Raw genomic sequence first — 18,191 nt, 5'->3', positions numbered from 1 at the left:
ATTACCCCCAATCCTAGAATATATGGGGAAAGTGTTTGATTGTCTGGAGGGTGCATTTATAGGGAAATGTTGCCACCTGGCGGCCACTTTCATGATGACATTATCACTGGATACGATCAGGCCGCACAATGTGGATTCCCTTGTGCCAGCGATCGGAACCCTGAACGTTCCTGACCTCCGCCTACCATTCCCTCCTGAACATGGAATAGAGGGCTATATCCTGGCAACTTCATACCTCTCCCTGTTTCTGCTCTCCAGCTGCCCCCTGCCTTTTCCACTCCTCTTGCCCCTCCCAGCCCCCCTGCTATTACCACCTCTGAGAAGGACCTCCCTACGGGCTTTTTTGTGCTTTTCGACATTCTTAACCCTCCCTGAACTCTCCTAACGGTTCGTAGTAGGACCCGAGTTCATAGGAATGCTCAGAACCCATCCAGAAAACTGTGGGAATCACTTGAAATACTGTGCAAAGGGTAGGTGGGACCTTCAACATCAGGGGAGGAATCAGGTGTGGCCGGCAAGCTCTGGTCTCTGGCAGGGACGCCCGAGCATTCAGGCTAGGGTGCGAACATTCCAGACCGATACAGGTTGCCAAACTTACCACCAACCTCTCACACACCCCGGCAAGTCTCCCTTTTACAAATGTGTTCTTTTAATGGGTTGCACAGTGGTGAAGTTCTGTGCATCTTTCCCCACTCAGCCCATGTCAAACCACGTGATTGCCCAGAAAGAGGGGGAGGTGGTGATAGGTTGAGCTTGCACCAATCAGGGAAGCCCTATGTGCCCATGGCCAATTCTTAGAGCCCAGTAAAGGAAGTTCAGGATCAGGTAAGTGAATACATCAGAAAGCAATGCACAGTCTTGGGAACCAATGCGAGTGATGTTCCCACTATTTGGGGGCCAATGGGTCACTTGCCAACCTGTCACCATTTGTAAGGTTTACTATAACAATGTATGTATATGTTTATGTTAGGGAAGCCTATCACCCACTTGTTTTCATTATTGTCATGGGAGGAGCTATTTTGAGAATATCATCCAACCTGAATACATTCAGCTTGGCTCTAACCAGTGACTTTCTATGTGTTTCAGACCATTGACCGAGCCTTCCGTCGTGGCTGGGAGAACTTTGTGTCCAACCTGTACACTGTGTCACTCTCCAGGTCGGCCTCACCCTCAGCAGGTGCTCCTCCTCCTCTGGTGAAAGCTTGCTGAGTGGAGCCGAGATGAACCAATGACGAATGCTGCGAAAGAAGCAACCAAGGGGAGCGGGGGAGAAGGACATATAGACTGTCCCGCTCTTTCATTTCGAACCACATTGGACTCTCGTCTTAATAATAACTTGCTTTTATACATCTCTTTCTACCGCAGTTTTTGCTGCTTGCTAGCCCTGTACAAAATACGTTCTACCTTTGCCCGACTCAGTGGTCCTCAAGTTAACGACCATGGAAATTGGAAGTCTCAGTCTGGCCTGCTGGGATTCAAACATGTGATCTGCAGTTTTCAGAAGTCAGCCATGCTTATCACTATTGAGGGTTTTGACCAAATCCTAGACTGTGCATAGTCAGGAACACTGGTTGTTCCCATCATACATTTATGGCCAATCGCAGCGCAGGAGATATTCTCGCGGTCGATTAGCTTTTGACTCTACGGTATGTTAGGCCAAAACATGGTGCGCAGCGCAGCATAATCTGACATCACGGTAAGAACTGAAGGCATCCCGATGAAGCACGGTTGCCAGACACTAGACCACATTGACATCAAAATGGTCGCTCTCTGACATCATAACATAGGGTACCTTTTATATCGTAATAGAGGGCTGGCTCACAACAGGGATCAGTGACATCACACCGTGGAGGTCTGACAACACAAGAAGCTGCCCTTACATCATAATAGCGTGCTGACCACCATAGGTATCTGACAACCCAGCAGTCGCTCTTTATCGTAGCAGCGTTCAGACATCACAACAGGAGTTTTTGACACCACTAAAGGGTCAACTCAGACCCACCAGAGATTTCCGAGCCCACATAAGACTGCGCTTGAAAGAGCAACATTTGGCATTGCTACTAAATCAGCATCTTCTCCCTTTTTGATATGTATAAGAGCTTGCTTCTCCTATCCTCAAAGAGCTCACCCTTTCCTTAGACAGTATTATTGCAAATGTAGCTTGATGTCCTCTGCCAAGGCCTGCCTGCAGACCTCTTCACAGGCCGAAGACATTTCAACCCCAGCCACGCTAACGCACATTGCTCTTCCCCCGATTACCCAGAATCCTCCCACCTGACCCAGAGAGCCCTTACATGGCTCAATGAGGTAAAGCACGTCTGTCAGGTAACCGCAAAAAATGGCGGATCTTTTCGGCTGTCACGACAAGGACCTTGAGATGGTTTCAAAAGTCGTGAACAGGTGACCCGGTGACAGACAGTCTTTGCTAATCAGTGAAATGTACCTCCCTGGGAAACACCTGGCCACCAGTCCGCAGGACTGAGGTTCCAGAACTGAAACCACAAACCTTTCTGTCTGACGATGGGAGCAGCGGCTGGCTAGAATACCCCTCCCGTGGCTACCCCAAACCAATCCTCGTCACAGTAAAGGAAAGTGTCATTATTTTTGTACGTGTTCAATGCTTTGCACTTATTTTTGTATGTTTATTTACCTGGCCCTCATGCTCCTGCAGCAAAGACTTGGCTCTGGCCTGCTCTGGGGGGAACCTTTGCACAGATGATTTGAAGAGCTCTGGCTTGCGTGAGCAAAACGCCGTTATGTTATGTTCCTAAGTCAATATCGTGCTATTTATTGTTACTAATAATGTGAACCTGTGAAAGCAGTAGTTGTGTTCTCATAAGATGCGCTGGAGGTTTTTGACTGACAAAGCTGTAGAGGACGACCTTCTCAAATTAGTCCACGTGGTAAAATTGTGCAGATTTCCTTGCCTGCTGGTTTACAGAGAGCCCAGATTCCTGGTTAAAACGTATGACTCTTATGACTTATCAAGTGCCCCCAACTATGCGAAAAGTACCAGAGTGCAATGTTTTATGGATGTTATGTTATGCTACTTGATATTTGCATAGCACCTACTGCTAGTGTTATGGCCTTGAAGCGCTGTGGGGTGAATGGCCCTTCCGCAGACCCTAGTCTGACCAAACTTGCAAATAAAAGAGTATTGTAAACTAGTCTATCAACCCAAACAGCAACTGTCTATAGTTGAGGGGGCTGCTATAGAGCTCATATACTCTGAACTAATCTGACCAAACTTGAAAATAAAAGAGTATGATAAACTAATCTATCAACCCAAACAGCAACTGTCTATAGATGAGGGGCCTGCTATAGGTCACATGCAGTACTCTGAATAGCAATTGCGAATAGACATTATTTTGCTTGATTGTTTCCGCACTGGCAGGAGTTTGGGGTGATGCACAGAGACAGTGACCTGCAGAAGCTGCCAGGCACCAGTTGTAGGCCTGATTTGGAACAGGTGACGTGGAATGGTCATGAAGGAAGGAATGAGAATCAGAGCCAAGTTTGATAGAGGGATAGTCCTCGGATGTGGATGTGAAGAAAGGTGGGTGATGTGCTTGGAAGACGATGGGATCATTTTGAGGCCGGTGAAGGGTGTCATAGTTCATAATTTATGTCTCTGCCAGTAAATTATGAACCGTTGCATGTTTGTGCCTTGGATGCGCACGGCGTAAAACCGCTGCTTCACCACCAAAACCATGTATCAAATGCATATGTATTTTTCCAGCTGTATTGAAATTTCAAGCGGGCTGAGATGCTGAAATCCCACTGAAATTAGTCAGAAACCTTAGGCATTTCTGTAACTGAGTTCTGCCGTACATGGCCACGGTGGGTGGCGTTTACGATTGTATTGGGGATTCAGTGCACTTTAGGACCGCCCCGTTTTATGTGCCTAAAGTAAACATTCCTAAAACAATCAAAATTGCACAGAGAGGACGGCTTGCACGCAACTGCAAGTGTACATGGGTTTCTCTGTGCAACGTACTCTACCCAATGTATTGAATACGTTCTCTGAATAGGAGTGGGAGCCATTTTGTTTTCCTCTGAGTCGTCAGTGCTAGAAGATGGTGTTTGTAGTGAGGAACGGATTGGGTGATGGAGTGGGGGTGTATGTGTGAAGGACAGTGTCAGCAGGTTCGTTTGGTAATCAGAATGAATCCACGTCAACAGAGGCCTCGCTAGAAGGGGGTGTTGGTGCTATAGAAGGGGGGTGATGTAGTCCCGGATAGAAGCTCGGGGGCTATACCCAAAGAATAACTAGCCCCCCGAGTCCCGATATTCCCAACATTAGCATAGCCCCAGATCTTTTCCAGACCTAGCAACACAAAGAATTGGGTCTGGCATTGCAGTAAAAAAGCCAGTGCACTATCCTAAGGCCTGGGATATTAAGTCCTGTCAAACAATGCTACTAAGGGGGAGAGGGGATCAAGAGCTGAAGCAGAAAACTATGAGGCAATGGGCCTCATTCCGAGTTGGGCGCAAAGGGATTACAGGCACCGGCAATCCCTTTGCGCCCTATTCCGAGTTCCCTTAGCGGGTCCCTTCCTTAATGCCTGGTCTGACCAGGTGTTAAGGACGGGACCCGTTAAGGGACTTTAGAGCTAATAACGGTACCGCAATTTGCGGTACCGTTATTAGCTACTTCCCCATTCCCAAAATGGGGAATGGTTTGGTGAATGGGGACTTACCGGTCCCGCCAAGGTCGGGCTGGACCGGTAAATCCCCCTTTCACCAAACCGGAGTCGGTACCGGTATAGGAGGCAGTCATGGCGCAAATAGCGCCATGACTACCTCCATACTCAGAATGAGGGCCAATGTCCAACTGACCACGGAGTACAAGTAAGGAGTCCACCAGCGTCAGCGTACATTTTGTTGAATCTCCACTTGCATTGCATTCTGGTACTTATAGTTTACAGCGACGTGGCTCCAAAAATGAGGACTGGGTTTCATTAAGTACAGCCTATTTTTATTTAAAAAGAAAAACTATGCCATATGGTCTTGCAGAGATAATACCATTATTAGGGTATTGACTGTTGTCTTTCAAGATCGCAGAGGTCCCTTCCTCAAGCAGTGAGCCCTATGTGATCTTGAAAGCTATACAATGCACATTTTAGTTAGCCCCCTAAAGGTTCAACCTTTGCAAAATGTCATGCATTTCTTTCATGCACAGCCCTTTGAAGCGGGCTCTCAACCCACTAAGCCATCTTATCAGAAAATGTTTGCCCAGGCAGGCACGAAATTCCTATGTGCTTGTTCATGAATGTCCCTGCCTCACAAGTCACATATGATGGTTATGGAATGTGTAACTTGAAACACTTGTGATGGAAAATGGAACAGACCTTTTATTTATAGGCTAATAAATGTTAACGATAGAGTAATGCTTGAAATGAATGTTTAAATGCCTAGTGACTGACCTGTTCACATGTGTTGCATTTTATTAAATAAATATTTGAAAGGCAATAAAAAAAAGAGGAAAACCTTCATCTGTTGTGTGTTTAATTTGTGTGAGTGCTTATTTGTTTAAAAAATAACGAGGAGTCTTTCCTTTCCGTTTCTCTCTTCACCCTCTGCCCTCTCCCCCCACGGTGATCTACATCTCCCCTATTTACTCCAACTGCTACTCTATATCCTATCCTACCTGTCTTTCGAAGCCTGGAAGGAAAAAGGTCAAAAAAGATCTTCTGGTCTCCAACCCTGGCCTGCCCATTGCTAACACCTACGTCAACGCCTCTTCCGATCTTCTGGCCTCCAACCCAGGCCTGCCTATTGCTGTAGCATACGTCAATAATTCTTCCAGGCAAACTGTCACCGACATCCTTGCTGTCGCTCCCGCTCCGGACCTATGGATTCCCCATATGGTTTCAGTCCTCTCCCCTTTCTCTGTGTCGCTCATTAATGGTGGAACCAGATGGCAAGTATTCGTGGCACACTTCCCATCCTCTAGGTGCATCATTCATGTCTACCAGAATGGCACTGTCATGGCCCAGGGCTCTCAGCCCAACCTCCTCTGCCTTGATAGGCGTCATCCGTCTCTCATCAACTTCCTCCCTTCTCCTGCCACTCCTCCTTCTGCTATCCCATGGCCCCTTCGCCACCACCGCCAGGTGTACCACATCCATGTACCCCTCCTCAGAAGAACTTCAAAGGTGGCAACCAGCTTACATTAGCTAACCTCCACTCTTGCTTTGCTGTTAAACACTCCTCTGATATCTGTCTCCTTCTTGAAGACTTTGACCTTGGCGTTCTCGCTCAGTGAGACGTGGTTCACTGCCATCTCTGTCACTGCTTTTGACACACTCCTCTCTGATGCTACAGGATCCTCTCTAAGCCCAGGCCTAACTGGTCTGGAGGCAGAGTGGCCTTGATCCTCCCTGAATGGGTCCCGCTACTATCAGTCCCACTCAGACCTACTCTTCCTTTGAATGCCTCGTCTGCAGGCTTGGTGTCTCTCCAACCCTCTTGTTGACTCTCGCCACCATCTACAGGACCCCTGGTCCGGTCGCCCTCTTCCTCTCTTGCTCTTGCCTCCAGCTCCAAGCTTCTCCTCCTCAGAGACATCAATATTCACCTTGACTCTCCTGGATTATTCCCCAGCCTCTGTGACTTTCTTTCCCTCACCATTCTTCTCTCCGGTACGACTCACTCAGCCGGACACACCTTGGATGCTCTCATCTCAGCAGACATCCCCATCTCCAACCCTCTCACTATACCTCTTTCCTGACCATGCTCTCCTGTCCTCTCAACTGGACCTGTTACGTCTTCTGGCTAAGCTTCTGCCTGCACTGCCTGTCTCCTTATCCGTCATTCGACCAATGAAGCGAATGTTAGTTGCTGCTTTTTTTGCCACTTTCATTTCCCTTCCCCCTCCTGCTGTGAACGCCCACACTGACTCCGCCCTTGCTAATCTTGACCTCTCTGCCACCAGCACCCTGGACATCCTTGCCCCTGTCATGAGGATCCGCATGAATCCTGCCTCCAAGTGCAACACCTGGTATGACTCTGACCTGACCTCTCTGAAACGCAAGGGCAGAGTTGCTGAGAGGAAGTGGCGGGCTTCAGGCACATCCTCTGTCAGATTGGCCTGCTGCCTGCGCTGAAGGCAATACAGACTCTCCATCCGCTGGAAGAAGAGGGCTCATATCCAAGCCTGCACCTCTGAGGCCACTAACAACACGTACAAACTGTTTAAAATCTGCAAGGAACTCGCCAATCCTACTGCATTCTCCACTTCTCCCCAGCCATCCCTGACCCTCTGTACTTTTACTGGCCTCCCACTTCTTAACCAAAACTCAGGCCATTCTGTCCTCACTCTCCTCTACACCCCTCCTACCTCCTTCCCCAGCGTTCAGACCTCCCTTGGTCCCCTTCCCTGCTTCCCTCCTACTCTTTGCTTTCTCACCCATAGCACCGGGCGAGGTCTCTAGACAAGCGCTCACTATGAAGGTCTCCTCCAAACAGGTGCTCCCCTGCTCCTCCAGAAAAATCAAGGACAACATTGCCTCCCTCGCTCCAGCCGTGGCAGATTTCTGTAATCACTCCTTAGCTGCGGGCTCCTTCCTGCTACTCCTCACGCACTCCCTTGTGCATCTTCTCCTCAAAAAGCCCTGCTATTTACCATCCTATCTTCATTAACCCTCAAGCGGAATTAAAAAACAGAGTTTGGCGCGAGGGAAATCCCTGTGCCCAAGAAATGGAGGAGTCCAGAAATGTGACAAATTACTGCTTTTATTACTCCAAAACAGGGATAAGCACACAGATTTCTGTAGCGTCCAAATGCCTTCTCAACTCATTACAGGCTGGTAGTGAGGTTTTAAGCTGATGCGACATCACAACCAAAAGTTACTTTCTTGGGCTCTAGGCAAGATGGGATTGGGTGAACAGTATAGCCATATTTATATCCTATTGGGGACAGACAATCTGAGTGGCCTCACCATATCCGATAGCTCCCCCTGGCACTTCCCACAGGAGGCCAGTGTGAGCGTTGTCAATTTGGGAAATTTACCAGCATGTGAGCAAAAATGATGGTTGAAGAAAATGGCCTGTTTCCCACTAATGTGAGCACTTCTCTAACCCCTGTGGCCCTGAGCAAGGACACTTCAGCCTCCAACTTCATGCTGTGTTACATTATTGCATCTCCTGTCTTCAGTTTGATGGGAACAACAGTTCCTGTCTGCCTCAGATGAATGGACCTTGTTCCCCAGGTTCAGGTCACACGTTTGAGGGCCATAAAAATGATTTTCTCTGCTTGCATTTATGAAGAATTTTAGCTCCCAGCCCTTGCAGGTGTGTTATCTCTTCTGCTAACTGTAACACTTTGTCCCAGCGTCCTTGGCATGGTAAGACACAGTGACGGCACTGCCACCTCTGCTTTACATTTCTCAGGAAATCAGTGTGTGAGGCCTCTCCCTGTGTTTCAAGCCTTCCCAATGCCTCTCATTCATTTTAATGCAGCTGTGGCTTCTATCTTATTTTCATGGCTGTTCATGCCAGTTGCTTTTAGGTGTCAGTGAGCAGTTCAGGTGTACTCCTTTGCAACTAGCTGGTGCCTCTACATGTGTGTTCAGCCATGTCGCCTCTTCATGATTACCTTAGTGATGTCATCCAGTTATGGTCCATGTGGCTGCTTCAGTGGGTGGTATCTGTCATATTGGGGGTATGCTGGAGGGTTGAGGCCCCCTCAACACCCCCTTCAAGGGCAAACTCCTGGAGAAGATGGTTGTCTCCCAACTAACCCAACACACTGAATCTGTTGACTGTCTCCATGACCACCAGTCTGGTTTCAGAGCAGCCAGAGGCACGGAAACCGCTCTCCTGAACACCCGTAATGACTTGCTCTCAAATCCCGATTCCAACTTGTCATCCGTTCTTATCCTTCTGGATCTTTCCCCTGCCTTCGACACAGTCAATCATTCCACCCTGATAAAGCGGCTCCAGGACACCCTTGGCATCACAGGCCTGGCACTGGACTGTTCGACTTCATTCCTCTACGACTGACCTTTCCAGGTTCAATTGGGCCCTTTTCTCTCCCCTATCACACTCTTCACCTGAAGAATCCCTCTAGGCTCTATCCACTCGCCATTGATTTTCAACATCTACCTTCCCCCTCTGGCCCACCCGATCTCCTCCTTATCTACTCCCTTCCAGTGTTATACAGACAACACACAGCTCTCCTTCAAACTTCCCTCCACTGCCTCCTCTTCCTCCTCTCTCGTCCCCGATTTCTTGACTGCTATTCAGGCCTGGTGTGCTGCCAATGATCTCTGCCTTAATGCAGGTAAAACTGAGATCCTTCTCATTGGGACCCCAGCTGCCTCCTTTCCTCCTACCTTCTGGCTGCCCTCTGAGGTTTCCCTCCCCTCACCCTCTTGTGAGGCAAGACAATTTAGTGTCATCTTAGTGTCATCTTTGACTCCTCTCTCTCCTTCTCTCCTCACATAGTGAACCTTGCCAAGAAGGCCCACTATCAGCTGCACCTCCTCAGAGGCATTCTCCCTTTTCTCACCTTCTCCCAGAAATTCAATGTCTCCAGAGCTCTGGTCCTCTCAAGGCTGGACTACTGCAACAGCCTCTTCCTCAAACTTCCTCTATCCTCCCTTTGCCCCTTCAACTAATCCAGAATAGGACTGCAAGATTTACCCTTGGACTGAAGCCCAGGGACCGCATCTCTGCAGCCCTAACATCTCTCCACTGGCTCCCGGTTGCATCATCCACAAGGCTTTCTGGGGCTTGGGAACCCACTTCATCCAACTCTCTCTCCCTAAATACCTCCTTGCTTTGGTCTTCTAGCTCCAACTCTGCAGATCAGGTGCTTCTCTAAGCAGAGAGTGAGGGGGAGATCTGTCTCCTCCGCGGGAGTCTCCCTCTGGAATGGTCTCCCTGCCCCTCTGAGGCTTGAGCTGGATCTCCATAAGTTCTGGAAGCTCCTCAAGACCCTCCTTTTCTGTTCCTCTTTTCCTCTCTCCTGCTAATGCCACCGCCTGTCACAGTGACTGGCTGCCTTGTCTCCCTATGAGACAAGGTAACTTTTGATACTGCTGATCACCCCCTCCTCCTCTTTCGGCTGGCGGCGCCCGGAATATCTGGTCCTGTGCTAGCCTGGTTCACCTCCTTGCTGACTGTTTGAGGCCCATCTGTATCTCTTCCCCCTTTCCTTTCTTCTTTTCACTCCTTGTTCTGTGGGGTTCCCCAGGGTCTTGCCCTGTCCTCAATGACATTTAACATCTATATATGTTCCCTGGTTGCTCTTATCTGCTCTGATGGCTTTAGGTGCTATTCTTACGCAGATGACATGCAGATCCTAGTCAGTTTTGATCTTGACCGGATGGTGCGTCATCTCGTCTGCATGACTGCCTTCTGGCTGTGGGGAATGGGTGAGCACCAGCTGGCTCAAATTAAACGGGGACAAGACGGAGGTCTTGGTGGTGGGTTCTTTGACCACATCTGACTCCTTCTGGCCTGCTTCTCTGAGTGCATTTCCCATCCCGGTGACAGTGGTGAAGAACTTCGGGGTTTACCTGTCCACGTCTCTTTCTATGGTGGCACATGTGAGTGAAGTATGCCGGGCCGGCCACTTCCTTTTCTTCCTGTTTGATTGCGCCCGCCTGTGGTCCCCGTGCTGGTTTCTAGCAGGAATGACTACTGTAATGCTCTTTTTCTGGCCCAGCCAGCTGGCTTGATCCGCCGGCTGCAATTGCTCAAGAACCTAGCCCCTCGGGTTGCGACCTCAACCCCGTAAGGCATCTCATGTCAGCCCGGTATTGCGCCACTTGCATTGGCTTCTAGTGCAGCAGCAGATCACTTTTAAATCTTTTTGCATTATTCACCGGGCTGTCTATCAGGTTGGACCAGAATTCCTTCAGGAGAAGTTCCAACCTTACATTCGCAATCAGACTCTCCGCTCTAGTAGCGAACGGTTGGTTGTGGTCCCAAGGTTTCGCCTTCAGGGAGTGGGTGGCAGGACCTTTTCTGTAGTGGCTGGTAAGCTTGGAACAGCCGTCCTCTTCAACTTAAGTCTATTGAGAATCATTCAACCTTCTGACGCTTACTCAAGACCACTCTTTTCTGCTGATTCTCCTCTGCTTGATTATGGCTCACTGCGTACTTCTTCGCGCCAAGATGCCTTCGGGGGTACGTGCGCGTTACAAATGTACCTAACATAACATAACAATATGAGTTCTACCTGGCACCAGCACCCCCCCCCCCCTCGCCCCGTCCACCCCTTCCTTGCACTTAGCATGTGGACCCTCAGCCCCTGCACCCCATGCAAGCCCTGGCACTTTCCCACCTGGCCTCCCCTTAGCACTCTCCTAGTTCTGTGGCCTTCTCCCACCCTTAGCCCCCACTTGCCCAAATGTGGTCACAAATCTACAGACATCTTTGAAATATACCCTAGTAACGTTCTGGATGCTTGATTCAGGCTGCATACTAAACTGTAACATGCAGCCAAGGTCTCCCTAACACCACCCCTCCCCTTTCACTTGACTATCCTGTGTCTCTGATGCCCGTTCCTCTTTTCTTTTTCTTTCCTACCAGGCTCAGACTGGCCTATAGGGCCATAGGTCAATGCCCGAACCAGAAATGCAAAATGCTAGTGTGTGTTTTTTGGTCAAATTTGGGCTACCGTTTTGGCCCATGTGGCCCAGTTTGATAAGTTACTTCACCATGTGGCTATTCATTTTGACCAGTGTTAATGAATGCATATGTTTTTAAACGCATAATTTGCATCACATGTTTTCAAAAACCTCCCCCTTGGTTTCTCCTCAAACAGCCTGTCACAAAAAAAAGTGAATTGCCATTTGCAACTGTGGCCCACGTTTTCATTGGTGCCTGAGACAACGTTATGTCCTAGTTCGACCCTGTTACCAACCTTTCCACAGTTCTACGCTTTCCGGACAAGCCTAGGCACTTTGAGACTTCTACGGTGGCAATTTGGCACAGAACGAAAATGTAAAGTAACATAACATTAGCAAAGTCAATTGCTTTGAAGCAATTCAGCACCTATTGAATGCAAAGAGCTTAAAATATAATTCTCAGACTCATGCCCTCGGGCAAATAGCTAGTATGATAGCAACGTGAGTTACGCACTCACCTCTGACATCTCTGTGTGACCTGTTGACACAGGATGGAATCCTGGCGGGTCCCACTCATCACTCTACCCTTCCGTGGTTGATACGCTGAGTAGCATTGAAATGGGTAATAATATCACTTACACAACACAGACAAGTACTTTTTATTTCACCCAAGAATATGTGTGTCCCATGGTCACCAATGGACATGGGAGTGCAGTGCCCCTACCATGTATCTGAATGGCTGAAGCAGCACGTAGAAGATTCGGCATGTGTCTCACACACACGCACACACACTATGTTGGGAATAGCATTGCCAGGAATACCTCATACTTCTAGTCCTACTCGTCATAGTACTTACCTGTGAGGCTGGTTCTCCCCCCAGGAACTCTGTATAACCTCCATACTTACCGCTAATCCTCACTTTCTATTGAGTCACAAGACCCTTCCCATGTGGGAGGGTAAGGAGAGAGGTTGCTCAGTACTGTGACGAGGAAAAGTAGGGCTAGTAGTAATGAAGAGTAACGGTGAGTAATCCAACCATTCCCTCCATGTCCCTCTTCCTTCTCCCAGTACTTGCCTATGAGATATACCAAAGCATCGGGCTTGGGTAGGATTCCAAAGACAAAGCACTCAACCACATATTGCTTGCATTGCACCTGTCACCACACTTTACTGAACAGTAAAAACAACAAACATGAAGGCATGTGTCCCTCAGCGAGGTCCTGACCTCAGTACCCCAACATCAAAGCAGGTGGCCTTTGGATCACCCACACCCAGTCTGTAATGCCAGATAAAGGTGTTAGGAGTAGCCCAGGTGGCTGCTCTGCAGAATTCCTGGAGTGGCACCCCTTGTGCACGGTCCATGAAGCAGACGTACCCCTAGTGGATCTACCCTGCACCGGCCCGGGGGTTGCAATACCTTCATGTCGTATGTCATCAGTATGAAATCCTAAATCCACCTGCTAATACTCACTATTGAGGATATTTCCAGCTCCAAAAGGCGACCAGTAGATTGTCTGCTTTCGTGATGGACTCTTTACATCTCAGATACTACGGGACCATTTATTTTACATCCGGTGCAGTGCAAGTCTTGCTCTCTATCTGGGATGCTGGGTTTGGGAAAAACGCTGTGAGTACAATCTCCGGCGACTTGTGGAATTTGGATACCACAGGAAGGCTGGGTCACGTTGTAGAACAATCACACCCTACTTAATTTTTGGAGAGGGAGAACTGCACAATAGGGTCCCAATCTCCACCAACCGTCCAGTGAACTTGATGGCAATGAGAAAGAGAGCCTGAAGGGTCATCATCCTCAGATCCAGGCCCCGAAGGGGCTCCAAGGGGCCTTTCTGCAACATTTCAAGCACCAATGGAAGATTCATGGGCCTAGAGATGGCAACTGTCAGTGGCAGGCCTTACCTTTTGGGTTTCTGAGTCCTTCGGGGCGAAGAGGTAAGGACTGTCTCTCCAAGCGGCCACTGCGCGACCCAACTGCCGAAACCAGGAGAGCACAGGGGCCACCCAAAGAGTGCAGGTTTCAAGGAGACAAACCCCAATAAGGGGAAAACCTTCAGGAATTCCACCACAGGATTCAGGTAGGTAGCAAACACGTTGTCTTTCTCCCAGGCAGTGAAATGCAGCAAGAGCCAGATATCCATGGACAATAGGAGCTCAGCATACAGGTTAGGAGAGACTGCCCATTAAATGCAAAGAGCGGGGCAAGATAGGCTCCAGAAGATCCTTTACCATAGGAGAGCAACAAGTGAAGGACAGAGCAGCGCTGGAGCTAAAGCAAAATATGACTGGAGAATCAGCAAGCCAGAAACGTGAGAAAAGGAGAACAAAACTGAGCAGCAGCCCATTTAGAAAGGGCAACATAAAGAACCAAGCAAGGAAAGCAGGAAATAGGGGGAACAGTGTCACAGCAATCACGGAGAAGATTGCAAAGCACTGCTTACCTGCCGCCGCCCAGTGATATACCCGACTGAACTTCCTGATTGAAAATGCTCCCGATGACGTCAGTACATTCTGTACCGCAACAGAGGCCATCTTGTAATGGGAAGATGCCATCCAACATCTTTACACAGAGGTAAAAGCAGATAACTGCCAAGACTGGTGGTAGCGTGGGGACCGCATTGCAGCAACGCATTTAAGGAGTCTAGTCAGCAGTACATCGCCCTCATTTGGGAAAGCTCAGTGCTCCCTGAAAGCCTTTATAGCCGACCATTGGACACTTAGGGAGGAGACATATAAACCCTTTTCTGCCTGTGGCCATTTTACAGAGGGGAAAACTATGCTGGTGTCCATCGAGGTTGCCACAGGCATCCCGGGAGTGGGGAGCTGTGCTGACCATGAACGTGAAGGGGATTCCTGACAGTACATCCCCTCGTAACACCCCTTCCCCCAGGAGCGAACACGTTCTTGGAAGAAATCCAAGCACAATCTTCGGGGCCATAACCCACCCAGTCGATCAGATATTGAACCGATCGTCCCCTATGTCGGGAGTCTATTATTCTTCGGACTTAGTATTCCTCCTGGGGTCAGACAGCCGGGGACGGGAGAATTGTCGGTTTCTGTATATCCTAGAAATGGTCATGGGTGTAAGCAAGGACACATGAAAGACTGGGTGGATGCAGTAGTGAGATGGTAAGGTGAGTTTCATAGCCGCCAGGTTGACGTCCTTCCCTATGGGAAAGGGTCCAATATACTTGGGTTTCCATTTGTGGCCACAGGAAGGAAGATGCATGTTCTTAGTCAACAATCAGACCAAATCTCCTATTTTATAAACCGGAGTGGCATGTCTCTTGGCGTTGGCATAACTCTTTGTCATTTCCTGTGCCTTCTGTAAGTGTACGTTGGCCTCAGCAAAGCCCATTTGTAACAACCGTGGTCATTCTGTTATGGCAGGAATGGTCAAAGGAGTGAGGGTGGTAACTGGAAGAGAAATAGGATGGAAACCATATGATAAATGGAAAGGCATATCAAGGATGGAGGCATGATGGGAATCATTATACGAGAACGCTGCTGAAGGCAAAAGCGTGACCCAATCATTGTTCTGTTCAGTGGTGTAGCATCATAGATACTGACCAATGACCTGATTCACCCTCTCAGTTTGCCCATCACTTTGAGGGTGATATGCAGAAGAAAACTGCAACTCAACACCCCACAGTTTGCTGAGTTGCATCCAGATATTTGACACAATTTGAGAAGCAAAATCGGACACTATCGCACCTGGGAGTCCATGAATACAAAATATATGGGTCACGAGCAAATGAGCCAGTGTAGAAACAGAAGGAACCTTGGGGAGAGCGATGAAATGTGCCAGTTTCTGTGAAACAGTCTACCACTGTCAGTATAGAGGTCATATTCTGGACAGGGAGAAGATCTGTGACGAAGTCCATAGAGCACATTTGCTATGGTCCTGAAGCAATAAGTAGTGGATGAAGAAGACACTTGGATTTATGGTAGGGTACTTTGGTTCTGGCACATACACTGCATCCGTAGATGTAATCCTTTCCACCAAACATACCTCTCAATCTTTTCCATAGTCTTTTTGTGCCACAATGTCCAGCTCCCCTTGTAAAATGACACCATTGTAGCAACAGGGTTTGGGAAAGCACTGTGGGTAGCCAGAGCTTAGTATCCCCTGAATAATAATCCATGATGTTCATGATGTTGGGGATCGTCTTGTAGGAATTTCTTTTCTATACTATCTGAATAATTGTTCCTGAGAGCATTTTTAAATCACGATAGATCCATAATATGAACAGTAACTATTTGAGTAAGTGTCACGAAAGGAAGTCCTTGGCAGGTTCTGTGTTGGGGAAATCTTTACGTGAAAGAGCCTCCGTTATTGGTGTACTGAATTCCACACTTGTAGGTTTACTTGAAAGTTGAAATGTGACAAGAAGTGAATCCACCGGTTTTGGCAATGGTTGTTGGCTCTGGAATTAAGAAATTCCAGGTTTTTATGGTCAGTTATCACTAGAACTGGATGATTGGCTCCTTGTAGATAATGGGCCCCATTATGAGTATTGCGGAAAGGCAACAACGGCGCCGTTGTTACCTCTCCGCAACATTACGAGTTCCGCTTGCCGGTGCCGGACTGCACGCGTGGTCTGACTAGGCATGCAGACCGGCACCCGCGAGCAGAACTCGTGATTGCACCGGCACTGTTATAAACGGTGCCGGTGCAACCATTCTCCCGACCCCCATTCTGCCCTATTGGGCAGAATGGGGATCGGAAGGCCGGCCATACCAGCACACGCGAATGGGCAGTTACTGGCCCTTTCAACTCATGATTGGCCGGTAATGGTCAATTCGTGGGTGCCGAGGCCGGTAGCGAGTTTGGCGGTTGCCGTGCCCTTAATAAGGGCACGGCTACCTCCAAACTCTTAATGAGGCCCAATGTCTCCAGGTCATGAAAGCTTCTTTGATTGCAAGTAATTCCTTGTCAAAGATAGTGTAATTCAGTTCCGTGGGGTTAAGCTTTCTCGAGTGGTATCCAACAGGATGGTTTTGTCTAGATGTGAAGTCCTTCTTGGATAATACAGCCCCTAAGGCATAGTCAGATGCATCCGCCTCCACTGTGCAGGGTTTTGAAGGGTCTGGTAGCTGTAGAACTGGTGATGTGTTAAACTCTGCATTCAACCCATCAAAGGCTTCTATAGTGAGGTTATTCTATTGAAAACCTTCCTCTTTCTTGAGTAGAGTTGTCAATGGTAACATAATTTGGGAATAGGTCGGTATGAATTGTCTATAAAGGTTAGCGAACCCCAGGAATCTCTGTAATTCCTTAAAAGTAGTAGGAACGGGCCAATCCAGTACAGCATCTGTTTTCCGGGGGTCCATTTCAACCTTATATGAGGACAAGTAAGCCACATTTACTTGATGGAACAGACACTTGGATGCTTTAGCGTACAAACGTTTCTCTCTTAATATAGCAAGCTTGTTTCATACATGCTGTATGTGTTCTACCAAGGAGGGGGAGAATACCAAAATGTCATAGAGATAGATAAAAACATAGCCATCCATGACACTCCCAAAGATGTAGTTCAAGAAGAATTGAAATGCTGCCGGTGCATTACATAGCCCAAAAGGCAACACCAAATATTCGTAATGGCCACATTTAGTACAAAAAGCCATCTTCCATTCATCCCCTCCAGCGATTCTCACCAGATTATACGCATCTCTTAGATCCAGGTTGGTGTATAAAGAGCTCTGACGGTGTCATGAGAGGACACAGGCAGTGAATGGCATGCTGGTAAAAGTCTCAATATCTGATGCTGAATACTCCGGAGGCTGCAGTGCTTAAGTCAAGCAGTTGGTAAAATCATCTTGTGAAGAATGCAGGCATTCTGGTGGTCGCCCTGAAGCATAAGCAGGGCAGGCTGGAAGTTCTTCGCTAGTAAATGGTTGGGATCCAGGGGGAATCTCTGGAGCTGAAGAAATGCTGCAGGTTACAACATTGTAGACAGGTATACATCTGATATTGGCACTTAGGATTAGCATGCCACAGGTGTCTCATGAACTGAAGGCAGACAAGCAGTTGGCTCTGCACTGAGGATATGCACCGAGGACGGACAGATGCAGGCTTCATGGCTGAACAGTGATATCCTGGATGAGTCGCTGTAGCTGAAGACAGGCATGCCAGAGGGGACTTTGAGGCTGAAGACATCCAGGATGGACCTAGCTCTGCAGCTGAAGACAAGCATGTAAAGGTCTTTGTGGCTGACCACGTACATGGTGGAGGCTCTTGACTAAATGGCAGAGGTTCAGTGATTGCAGACACTTGTTCCAAACATGACTGTAGAGCTGGGAACTGGAAAGTAGAAGAGTCAATGGCTGTAGAAAGGCAGACTAAAGTCTCAGACGTCGACAGACACATTGGTGGCCCAGGCACGGAAGGCACCTCTAGGGGAGTAGACTCCGTGACACAAGTAACCAAAGACTGAGCTGTACATTTGCAGTCCCTTTCCTTAGTGGATGACACAGAGTGTCTTTTTTGTAGAAGTTAAAATCAATCAGAGGAATCACCATAGTAAAATATCTGTTAATCAAGATTTCGTCAATTGTCCACTAATCTATTTTAGCCTCTGAAAGTAGCAGATT

General features: G+C 48.2%; 1 protein-coding gene across 1 annotated transcript in view; it reads left to right on the top strand.

The window, feature by feature from the left end:
- The window catches only part of LOC138566989 (uncharacterized), a 28,412-nt gene extending 22,917 nt beyond the window's left edge, over positions 1 to 5,495 (top strand). Inside the window, exon 2 of the mRNA XM_069644786.1 lies at positions 1,087 to 5,495. Coding sequence (XP_069500887.1) covers positions 1,087 to 1,209 — 123 coding nt within the window. The 3' untranslated portion in view covers positions 1,210 to 5,495. The remainder of the gene's footprint in view (positions 1 to 1,086) is intronic.
- The last annotated feature ends 12,696 nt before the right edge of the window (positions 5,496 to 18,191 follow it).

Source organism: Ambystoma mexicanum, chromosome 2p (genome assembly GCF_040938575.1).
Source record: "Ambystoma mexicanum isolate Mex_15411 chromosome 2p, UKY_AmexF1_1, whole genome shotgun sequence".
NCBI lineage: Eukaryota > Metazoa > Chordata > Amphibia > Caudata > Ambystomatidae > Ambystoma > Ambystoma mexicanum.
Note: the sequence above shows the minus strand (reverse complement) of the source record. Positions and strands in the feature narration are given on the sequence as shown.